At 36.5% G+C, this 13,058-nt stretch overlaps 1 protein-coding gene across 1 annotated transcript in view; it reads left to right on the plus strand.

Moving 5' to 3' along the window:
* The first annotated feature begins 7,772 nt into the window (after positions 1-7,772).
* LOC132560646 (piwi-like protein 1) overlaps positions 7,773-13,058 on the plus strand; it is a 30,079-nt gene continuing 24,793 nt past the window's right edge. The window contains exons 1-2 of the mRNA XM_060225310.1: positions 7,773-7,853; positions 12,738-12,872. Coding sequence (XP_060081293.1) covers positions 12,765-12,872 — 108 coding nt within the window. The 5' untranslated portion in view covers positions 7,773-7,853; positions 12,738-12,764. The remainder of the gene's footprint in view (positions 7,854-12,737; positions 12,873-13,058) is intronic.

Consider the following 13,058-nt stretch of genomic DNA (forward strand, 5'->3'; position numbering starts at 1 on the left):
GTTTATATTACGCTGATGACACTATTTTATTAGCAGACACTGTCGAAGATTTACAAAAACAACTTGATACATCTTATAAGTATACACAACAATTGCACCTTAAGGTTAATATTGAAAAGACAAAAGTAATGGCTTTGGGTAGAGGGGGAGCGTCGAATGATGTACAGTTCACCTATAACGGGAATCTTATAGAGATAGTGAACATTTTCAAATATCTAGGCGTTTATTTCACACGTAATGGTTTAACTCAATTTAATATTAAACAATTATATGAAAAGGGTCTAAGAGCCTTATATGGTGCTATTGCTAAATGTAGAAATCAGAATCTTTCCCTTGACTGTAAATTAGATATAATTGATAAAGCTACAAAACCCATCATTGTATACGGTTGTGAAGTTTGAGGATTTTGTGAACTTTTAAAAAGTCTACATTAAAAATTTTGTAAACATATTCTCAAATTGAAAATATCGACCCCCAACTTCATGGTTTACTGTGAACTCGGAATATTTCCATTTAGTATTAATATCAAAATACGAATGGTCGTTTTTTGGGCCAAATTGATAGAATCTTCACATAACAAGTTGAGACATTAACTGTATCAGATAACTAATAATTATAATACACAGTGGTCTAAATGTATCAAATATATCTTTGAAGAATGTGATTTCGAATCCCAACAAGTCATCAATATACCTTGCCTGAAAAAATTATCTTCCATACTCTTAAAAATAATTTAATTTATAGCTGGAAAAATTAAGTTTTTAATTCCCCCAAAGGAACAAATTATAGAATTTAAAAACATGAATTGGTTCTATAGAAATATTTGCTGGATTTCCCTTCCAGATTGTGTAAGTACATGCATTGTAGATTTAGAACTTGTAATTTAGAATTAGCTGTTGAAATCGGCAGATGGAATAATGTACCTAGAGAGAATAGAATTTGTAACATTTGTAATATTCACGAAATCGGAGACGAGTTCCATTATTTATCTAATTGTAGTGACCAACAAATATTGGTTAATAGAAATAAATTAAACTAAAAGACAGGTTCAAAGTGTTGAGAAGTGCTAAAGCCGCCAAGTTACTGCCAGGTGATATTAGGATATCAGAAGACTTCCCAATTGAGGTTAAAGAGCAACGAAGGAAACTGAGTTCTTTTTTCGTAAGAGCAAGAGAAGAAGGGTCAAAAGTATCAATGCGCTATGACAAAATCCTGATAGATGGTATACTCTACTAATATGACGATTCAATAAATGACATCACACCTGTCCATTCCCCTCAACAAAGAAATGGAAGATAGGGATTCGGCCAAAGCCCGCAGTGTGTAAATATGTTTTCAAACAATGAATATCTTACTTGCATAACATGGAATATTGAAGGATTGCGTTATAAAATGTCTAACAATTCTGCTGAAATTTATGAAACAATTAAAGATGTTGACATTGTTGCATTCTTAGAAACATTTCAAAAGTTTGCAAACGAGTTCTATAATCTCCTTAGTGACTATACCGTGTTTGAAAATAGAAGAAAATCAGATGTACGAAGATGTTCTGGAGGTGTTGCTGTGTTTGTGAAGTCAAAACTATGTCAGTATATATCACAGATAATGTTAGATAAATATGAAGAGATGGTATGGCTTAAATTTGATATAGAACAGGTTGGAGCTAGTTCTAACATTATCATAGGGTTTGCTTACATACCCCCGGAAGGTTCTGTATTTTACCAAAATAAAAACTCTGACAGTGGTATTAGTATTCTAGATACAGCTATTACTGATGTGAAAGACAATTATGTGGATTATGAGGTTCTCGTAGCAGGTGATTTAAATGCCAGGTCTGGTACCCTTAGAGACTATATCATTGGTGACTCCACAGCGCACATACCAGGATTAGACTGTGCTTATGTAAGTGATATAATTGCTATCACTACACGTAACAATGTAGATACAAGGTTAAATAACTATGGGTATGAACTGGTGGAAATGTGTGCACTACAGGACATGGTTATTGCAAATGGTCGAGTGGAAAATGATATGCAAGGAAATTTGACTTATATAAGTGGTTCAGGTGGTAGCCAAATAGACTACATACTTGTCAACAAGTCATTATTTACCAATGTTTCAAGTCTTTGTATATTATCTTGTGATTTATCCAAACATTTTCCTGTAAAATTTGATCTGAAACTATTTAGTACAAATAATGTTATTCATTCCTCAGCTTCAAGCTCAAATCCTTATGTCCGGTACAAGTGGAAACCTGAAAGCGTAGAAAAGTTTGATCAGCTAGTGAATGATTATATCTTTCAAAGTCAGTTAGACAATTTGTTGGCCGAGGAAAGATTGAGTGTAGACGACCTTACTAACAAACTTACTGAATTGCTATGTGATGTTGGTAATAAGTCAAAAATGAATTGTGTATCTAAAGGGAATACTCTACCCCGTAAAGCGGTATGGTTTGATGAGGAATGTTCTCGATTAAAACAACAAAAGTGTGCATTACTAAATCATTTCCGTAATACCAGTAATCCGGAGGTGTTGGAGAGATATATAGAAACTAAAAAGCAATATCGTGCAATGTGTCAAAATAAGCGAAGTGAGTACAAGTCAGCAGTAGAAAAAGACCTTATTTCAGTTGCCTCGGCGAAAAATTCCCTTTCTTTCTGGACCAAAGTGAAGTCGGTCCTCAAACGAGGAGTTTTTGTAACTAATAATATAAGCCCTGGTGACTGGTGGAGTCATTTTAAAGAGTTACTGAACCCTACTACATCATCAGGAATTACTGAGTTTAATGTGGAAGTGTCAAACTTTGTGCAAGACCATCACCACCAGTGTGATAAATGTGAACTACCTCATGTGAATTCTTTATTGAATGATGACATAACTGAAACAGACGTGAAGGAGGCAATCCATAGCCTCAAAAACAACAAATCGCCAGGGGAAGACGCCATTCCTGGAGAATTTTTCAAAAGAACATTACATCTAGGTATGTCGCGGGTTCTACAAAAACTGTTCAACCTAATACTACAGACTGGCCAGTTTCCGAAAAACTGGCACACCGGTATTATTGTCCAGCTCCATAAAAAGGGGGATATAAATAACGCTGGGAATTACAGAGGGATTTCCTTGCTATCAGTGATGAGCAAGATATTTACGAAAATATTATGTACTCGGTTGACTAAATGGGCTGATTCCAACAATGAACTCCCTGAGGAACAGGCTGGCTTCCGTAAAGGATACTCGACCGTGGACCAGATATTCAATCTCCAAGGACTCGTACAGAAGTATTTATCCAAAAAAGGAAATGTTTTCTGTTGTGGTTTTGTAGACTTCGCTAAAGCGTTTGACTGTGTAAATCATGAAAAACTTTTGGTAAAGCAAAACCTTCATGGCCGCATTATTAAAGTACTACAGGACATATACGCGAATGTTAAAGCGGAAGTGAAAGCTGGTGATGGTCTATCCGATTTGTTTCACTGCAAATCTGGTGTGAGGCAAGGGTGTATCCTCAGCCCGTTTCTTTTTGCTATGTACATTAACGAATTATTTACGATGCTAAATGATGGAAGTGATTACATGTACCAGACGGGCATATACATCTCGGATGTATTCAGGAACATTACTCATCTGTTATTCGCGGATGATCTTGTACTTCTTAGTGATTCAGTAGCTGGTCTCCAGAGAAAGTTAAATATACTATCGAAGTACTGTAAAAAATGGAACATGAAAGTAAATCTAGACAAAACAAAGGTTGTTGTATTTAAAAATGGCGGGCATCTCTCATCACGTGAAAAATGGTCCTACGACGGAAATACTGTGTCAACTGTGAACTGTTATAAATACCTTGGCCTAATATTCTCATGTCGGCTTAAATGGGGGAAGGCATGTAAAACGCTTGCCCAACAAGCATCCAAAGCACTCAACATGGTTAAGAGTTGTCTCGTAAAACTGGGTAGAAGGGACCCAGTTGTGGCCTTTAAACTGTTTGATGCAATGATCGCCCCCATACTCTTCTACAGTGCCGAGTTATGGGGTACACATTACCAAAAAGACATTGAAACTGTTCATCAGAAATTTTGCAAGTGGCTATTGTGTACTGGCAAAAATACAAATAATAATATAGCACTTGGTGAGTGTGGACGCCAAGAATTGTGCGTGAACTACATGTGCAAACCAATCAAATACTTGCTGCGTCTGTTCCGTATGGACGATAATCGTTTACCAAAACAGTGTTTTACCATGCTATATAATCTTGACCAAAATGGAAAATCCAATTGGTGCACACATGTAAGGGAACTATTATTTCACAACGGTTTTGGAGTGGTATGGATAAATCAGGGTGTTGGTGATATAACCATGTTCATGAATTTGTTCAAACAACGAGTGCGTGACATTAACATGCAGAAATGGACGGAATACATTAGTAATTCACCGAAATGTGAACTTTACTCGAGAATAAAACAGTACCCTATCGCAGAACCTTTTCTGAACAAGTATCGTTTACTCTAAAGTTTGCTCTACTAAGTATTCGCTGTTCTACGCATAGACTAGAAATAGAAATTGGCAGAAAGCTTTCCATTCCACGAGAAGAAAGAATATGTAAAATATGTAACCTAAACGAGATTGAGGATGAACTTCATTTTATGTTAAAATGTCCAGTTCTAAGAGACATCAGAGTGAACTTTCTCCCACGATGGTGTATTAATAACCCAACCCTTGACAATTTAGTCAAACTTCTCATGTCAGAGGATATTGGCTTAATGAGGAATGTTGCAATTTTTATTAAAAAAGCAAATGATGTAAGGTCAGAAATACTGCAGTTTACTTAAAAGTTATTACAAACTGGTACTATTTCAATTGTACGATTATTACTAGAAAGTGAAAATGTTGGATCAATCAGGAGGAAAGTTGAACTGTTTACAGTATAAATTATCTACTTGACTTGTGTTAGAAGGTATAGAAATTTATGTAGGTACTATGTATCAACGGTTAAACTAGTAATCAGCTTGTGTATAATATACAGAAGAGATACTGTTGTACTGACTTTAATAACAGAGAAATGGATTTACCTACCTGGTACCTATATACTGTGTAGTAGGTGACAATCATGATCATAAATCTATTAAACTGTGGACTATATGACCACTATGACTTAACTAGTTGCACTATTGACCAGTTTAGTTGTCATCGACTGAAATAACTTGATTACTACCATAGCTTATATACTTGTTCATGATCGATTTACTTATGTCACTATATATACATAGCTTGTTACCGATGGAAATTATGCCATCTTGGGAAACACATGTTTATCCTACTCTGTATATATGAAATATATGCTATGATATGGTGTCAAATATTGTAATATTGAATGGTACTGTGGGCTGGAGGCCAATTTGTACAAAAAAAAAAAAAACAAACCCCCCCCCCCCCCCCCCCCCCCCCCCCCCCAAAAAAAAAAAAAAAAAATTTAATATCCAGATATTATGTCGGAAGACCCAGTACAGTTAAATTTAACACTGTGTTTAATTATGCTGCTAACGAGGAATTGATATCACGGAAAATTCATTAAGATGATTAATGTTCGGCTAAACTCGGAAAACTGCATTTGTACTAATGTGATGTAATTGTGGTATTGCATATATTCTACTTGTACTTGTATTTAAATTCTCTACATTTCTTTGTTTACGAGAATAAAATACTTGTCATTGTTGTCATTGTAATTGACGGACGTAGACAGACAGCTAAGCATAATGGATATAAATTCAACCAGCGTGGCCAGTGGCTTTGGTGATAAGAATGGACCACGGTGGCCATATCACCGACGCATCAACGGCGGTGGTCACTACCCAATAGTTGAAGTATATGTTTTCTTCATGGCTGTGATAAAACAGGTTGGGAAACCAAACTGCTAACTGGGATAAACATAATCAGAGACATATATACAGAACATCAGAAATACACATACGTTCTAAATGGGATGTTATTTTTTTTTACTATAAATGTATATATCTTAATTTCTATTGTTACATTAGTTTCACCACGGATATAGATTTTATTATTTATGTCTGTGGTTTTATATGTTCAGTTTGTGATCACATTTGGACTTGAGACTTACTCAGAACAAAGTTTCACACAAGTATGAATCGCTTGATTAAAAAAGGAGTCTGTATATAAACATATGTATGTACATGTATATATTTATTTACATATGTATAAGCACTGTATTCTTATGTCAGATATATATTATACAAAGCTGCTTTGTCTGTTTTCGTTTAACGTATGATTATTCTTTTAAATGTACAGGTTAATCCTGAGCATAAATGTATGTTTTGGTACGGACCTAGATATATGTAATATGTGGTAATGTTCTTGGTTATACACATGGATTTGGTATCATACAAGCAAAATAGATCATTGTAACCCTCGCGAGTTCCACCATAACATACACGACCCGTGATGTGAAAGAAACACATCAAAGAGTTCTCGACACCGTGATTGTGGTCATATCCTGGCCAATCTGGTTCAGCGACGTGATGGTGGTCATGCCTTGGTCAAAGTAATTAATTCTGTCAGCAGTATCTAAGGTTGGGGTTAATAATGTTTTAATAATGGGTTTAACGACTTCGATGGGAATCAGGTCAGCTTGGATCGGGTGACTCGGCCGTTCTCAAACACTTCCTTTAAAGGAGAAAGTAAATGTGGCGGTTCAAACATCACGAAGCAATACAGAGCTCAAGGGCTTCTACTCTAACAGTATAGTTATCACCAATCCTTGTTCTAAATATATTCAGTATTTTTCCCCACTAAACCTATCAAGCAAATAAAATCTGATGCCTTTTTTGTAAAGTACGTATTTGCTGTTCTTCACGATCATAATGGTAACTGTGAATTGAAAACTGAAATCATCGCTGATTTATTTTTTAAATATCTTATTTTCAACGCTCATGTTGAACGCACTTAATTTGCTATTGCTCATTTTAATATCTCATTTTATTTTGAATTCTAAAACAAAGAGCGTTATCTAAAACTTGTCACAATAATGATAATAGTGACAATCAATATGTCCTGATTACGTAATCGTAGGATAACCTCCATCAGTTTGCGCTGCAGCGAAGTTCTGGCTCACTTTTTCTATGTTTTATTAACAGATAAAAATACACATACATGCATCCCTGCTATATTAATGGTTTTAACATGCCATGAACACTGAGCATCCACTAGTTTTCCATAAATGGTAGAGACAGGTTCCCCCTGCAAGTAAAAAAGGCTGGTACCAGAACTCGCGTGCTGACTTTGATTGGTCACGATGTCCGCGGGAAAGTGTCACCCGTCGGATGTAGGCCAGTGATGCGTGCAAACTAGAAGAGAGAAGAAACAGGTGGGTCAGGACTGGTATGCTAAAACAAAATCAACTGCAATGGAAATTGACTTTCTGTTTGTGATGCAATTTATATTAAAATATAATAGACAATTACCAGTGCAAAATTACCATGAAAACTAGCTTACTTCGGCCTAAAGCAAACTGCAATGCAATCGACCAGTCCGGTTCATCAGACTATTTTCGCATGCCGCCATATTTGAATCGGAAGAAATTTTGTCAATGCCACACACTTGATTGACATATACGTGTAATAATAGTCTTTCGTGTGGAACTTTTATCGCGTTTTGAATGGATTTTATTTTCGTTGTTTATTTGATATGAAAAGGAACAAAATTGTTCAGAGATCGGTTGGAGCATGCGCCATGCGTGTTTCCTGTCATCGTCCATTTTAGACATGAGTTATGCTTAGCACTACCGTATAAGTTGGCCTAGGGATATCTTGGAAGTTTGTTATAATATTGGTTTACACGTGTTGGTAAGTAGACCAGTTGGTATTGGATAAACCATATTAATTGAAATGTTGTTAAAGTGCATACATGTGTAATAATTCGTTGATTGGAGCCCCAACCGAGTTTCGATGCCCTACACCTGGTCGTGATTTAAGTGGTGTGACAGACGTGACAACTTTGTTGACAGCAAAACAAATATCCTTAAACTTGTTACAGTACATGTGGGTTGTAGTAATCGTTGATACTCTATATAAAAAGAGTATTTCTTCACTTGCTTATCGTGATGATAAATGTGGCAGAAAAGTAAACATTTGATCAAAATCTGGCTCTTTGTTTTTTTGCCACTGTCACTTGTATACATGAGTTATAGGAAGTAGTAATGAAAAGCAACTTGCCATGACTGATTAAAAGGAAATTTCCATTAGTAAGGTGACATGTACTCGCAAGTATATAGGTAATGTTGTATCTGCTGTCTCTATGTTATGCTTACCGGTGTCATATCATATTTGGATCTCCCATCACAAAAGGATCCGGATAATTTTTAATTTTTCTGGCCATCAGAAAATGACCCCCCCCCCACCCCCACCCCCCACCCCCTATAGTATTTTGATCCCCCTTAAGAGAAGTTATATTAACAATGCATATATGCGTATATTTAAGGTGATAGTGAAAATATGATGATAGGTGTTACGTTAGCTGTGAAGTTGTTAATTACACCTGGCCAACCAGTCAATTACATAAGAGGATTAAGGGTAGAGGGGTCAAACGTGAGGGGTCTTCCCCGAACACCAACTTTGCTTACAACAACATGTGGTCAGTTATGTTGATAGTGAGTTATAGTCCATTACTGAAATGTCACACAGGTAAATTGCACAGGTAAATCTATTTCTACTTCTGAAAAGTAGTCACATAATCAGTGACTTTTAATCTGTGATATTAATAATTAACTGATCTGATAATCACTAAATGTTAATGATTTATAAATTCAATTATCACACTTATTTCATTATTAGAGTTCCAAATCCAAGCTGTGAAATGGTTTATGCCTATAAAACAGCTGAACATTTGAGACATTAACTACTTTACATGGTGATTGTGAATTTTGTATTTCGGGATAAGCACATTTTTACTTGATTTCAGATTTTTTGAATACTTTTTGTCACTTGTAGTGTAAAAAACTTTAAACATCTGTGTACATTTTATTTAATTATTGTTGTTAAGTTAGTTGTTAAGTTAAACTTGTAATTTCTTCTATAATTAGCTAAACTTGTAATTTCTTTCAGATTTTGTGTACATTTACTTTAATTATTGTAGTTAGGTTAGTTAAATTTGTGGTTTCTTCTAGAGTTGTATTAATTTTCTTAAGTTATTGCTACTGTGTGATTTGATAAGTCAACTACGAGATGGCCAATGCTCAGATAAACGTCAAGTTCATCACCAACAGATTAGGCGGACAGAACCTTTCCTATGATGGATTCATGAACCAGATAACCAACCACTGCGCAGAATCCATCAGACCGATACCTTCCATCTTTGAGGAGGAACTGAACCAACTCCAAGACAAGGACTGGGATGATGCTTCGAAGGCCGTGGTGCAGCGACTGCCAACATTTTACACCGCCAAATCATCACTTTACCGTGCTCGCCGCAAACAGACTCCACCACTACCGAAGACCATGCTCGACATCAACTTGGAAGGAAGATGGACAGAAACATCTATAGGCGAACACTTTCTCCTCTTCGACGACGGTGTACAGAATGACAGAATTATAGCTTTTGCTACACAGGAGAATCTTGCCGAGCTTGCAGCATCCGACGTTTTCTTCAGTGACGACACCTTCTTCACTTGTCCAAGCCTGTTTCACCAGATTTACAGCATCCACATACAGATTGACGGCGTCATGACTCCAGTTGTATATGCACTACTTCCTGGAAAGAGCCAAGCTGTCTACAACCGTTTCTTCACGCTACTTCAGGAGAACATGACCAACTTTCAGATTCCATTCCGACCTACTACAGCCTTCGTCGATTTTGAGATAGCAGCACACAACGCCATCCGCAACATCTTTCCTGGTATCATCATCAAAGACTGCTTCTTCCATTACACTCAGTGTATTTGGCGAAAGGCCCAGTCAACTGGACTCCAGACTCTGTACCGTGACAACGATGATGTTAAACTACTCGTCCGCAGGGCTGCTGTTCTTTCCCTCATCCCATTGGATCGCGTAGAAGACGTTTGGCTCCAAACTCAAGAAGATGCTGATGATGCCGACATCCCTCATCCCATTTGACCCTTCACAGACTACGTAACTGAGCAGTTGGTGGAAGGAGACCGACCAACATGGAACCATTTTACAACAGAGGGACCCCGCACGACCAATCACCGGGAAGCTTGGCACGGGAAGCTGAAAAGAAAAGTGATGCATGCCCATCCGAACATCTACACCATCATACAGACTTTCAAGGACATTCAGAACGCAAACGACATTCACAGGATCCAGAGAGATGCAGGAGGCATGCTACAGCCAAGAAAGAAGAAATACGCCACCATTGACAGACGCCTAACCACACTGAAGCTTCGCTACGAGACTGGAAACATTGACCTGATGACTTACGCCGATTTTGCATCCCAGCTTCTTCATCTTGGATAGGACCTTTTGGGCTAGAGTGACACTTCGCGACATAATTAAAGAATCATTGTGACTTTAGTGAATGTACAAGAATATTTAGTTGTTTAAGCTAGTTAATATTTATGTTTAATACGTATCTTTGATTGTGATATTTAAATGTGTATTATTATTAATGTATCAATTTTGGCTTGAAATTAAGAAATTTATTTATTTATAAACTAGTTACAGATTTCTATTGCTTAGTGCAATATTAACAGGCGTCTCTATATAAAAATGTTATATGTTAATGAAATCTATTATGTCTAAATTTTATGTTTAAATATTTACAAATTTAAACATTGACTTAAGTGTGCATGATACTAAAGTCAGAAGAAATTACAGGTAAAAAAGTTCTTCTACTGGCACATTAAGGAAACAGACTATAACCAAACTTCAAAGGATTTCCTATAAAAACACCTCCCATTCAACTTATCCAGAGTTGGTGTTCGGGGAATGAGCCAAACGTGAGTGAGCACCCATGTGCACATGGGTGCTCACTCAGGTATACCGAGTGATCAATTAAAGTTACCTGTGGATAAATTCCATTACAGATTGATTGATTGAGGTCATCATTTTACATAAAAGCTGTATTTAATATACATTTTCCACTTTAAAATGAATATATTCATATTTGCATGAATATTAAAACCTGCAAATAAATTGCAGTCATCATTTAAGCCCGTCAAAATGGAAGGGGTGGATACTATCTCCTTCATGCAGGCTACAATTTTTCTGTCAAGACCAGACGTAATGATACAGTTTATTGGAGATGTGTACAGAGACCGTGCCCGGCCACTAACTTTGTGGAACCACTATGACAACGATGGCCCACGGACAACAAATCATGTTGAGGGATGGCACGGCAAGGTCAACAAGTTCTGTCAGCATGCGCATCCGAACATTTTAGCGGCTGTTCATCATCTGGAGAAAATTCAGACTACCGATGAAGCATAGATGATCAAACTTTCAACAGGAGGTAAACCAAGATCAAAGAAGAGGAAATACCGCCACATAGACTCTCGCCTTAGTCAATTAAAGAACCAATATAGAAATGGACAAATTGATGTGGTCGGTTATGCTGATGCTGCTTCCCATCGACTGCATTTACAGTAAAATAGTGAAATAAACATCATGTGTTGCATCAAAAAAGAAATATCAAATATGAAAAATTCTGCTGTGAAAAAAAAACATTCGTGTACCGAATTGAATTAATTCATTTCCTTTTGTATGGGAACACCTTTTATAAGCCTTCACCATTGAATTACTAATAGGTGATTTTAATTCATGATATAGAGGATGCACAGAGCATTATAATACTTCTATTTTAAAGGACGTTTGAAATCAAGCTAATTTATGTGACTATATATGTGTATGTACATAAATAATTAAAATAGTTGAAAAATAGTAGCTATATGTGTACTTTCTGATATTCCTATGTTTTTTCTATAATTTAAAATAGTAGCAATGTTTCTTATATATAGGGTATATAAGTAAGTTAATACTGTAAATGCATTCAATGTGAAATAAATATACGTGTAATTCTTAAATATCCAGTTATTTTTCTCTCGAAAGTAGGAAGTTTTATGAAGCAGTCTATAGCCTTACCTGTAATTACCTGTTTCACGTGGCCAACAAAATACCTTACCTGTATAAACCAAAAATCATAATGTTGGCTAAGTGAGAAGACACCATCTGGAGCTTGACCTCTTCAGCCTTGGCTGCACAGGTGTTATGTAATCACACCTGTACAGGTAACCCAGGTATCAGTGATCAAGTCCCAGACACAGTTACCTATCATACCTCATTTTATTTATAAAGCTTTCAAGTTTAAAATAAAATTCACAAGGGGGATCAAAATACTATTGTAACAACAAGGTGGATACCATGTGCTCATGTTAACTTGACTGCTTTATTGAGACGCTTACATCATTGACAATCAAATGTCGCTTAGCACATTATAATAATATTACAACTATAGGGGGTACCCTTTTCTTATGGGGGAAAAGCGATCCCCAGGTCTTTTTCTGATGAGGGAAAAGTGATCCGGATCCTTTTCTGATGGGGGATACAAATATGATATGACACTGGGTAACCTTACATGGATTGTTTAATGTTTCTTAGCTCATTTTCTTTTTTTATGTAACCTTCAAACATTTTCCTAGACATTTCCATATCATTTGATTGATACTCCTGATATAGCTTTATTTTTGGGGCTTGATGCCACATGAATCATATTTGCAGCAACTGACTACATAGCTACGAATAAAAATGTCTGGACGGGCCAGAGGACGATCCAGAGGTCGGTCTCGAGGAAGCGGAACTCCTCAGGAAGAGCCTTCCAGAAGACCAGGGGAAGAACAAAAAAGAGCACCACCAGTAAGCACAAGCAGTGATGTGGGATAGATGGGGGTCGTTCCTGTAAGAGTTATGACATAGGATAGTTTTGGCTTAATTTTTAACTACTGATCAGTCTGATGCAATAGAATTTTATTACTTATTTAAACATTTTAAAAAGCAACTTGATGATTACCTTAACTTTGTTCAAGGATCACACATGAAATA

The sequence above is a fragment of the Ylistrum balloti genome, unplaced genomic scaffold (assembly GCF_031769215.1).
Source record: "Ylistrum balloti isolate Yb309-2 unplaced genomic scaffold, AGI_CSIRO_Ybal_v1 Utg371090, whole genome shotgun sequence".
In the NCBI taxonomy this organism is placed as follows: Eukaryota; Metazoa; Mollusca; class Bivalvia; order Pectinida; family Pectinidae; genus Ylistrum; species Ylistrum balloti.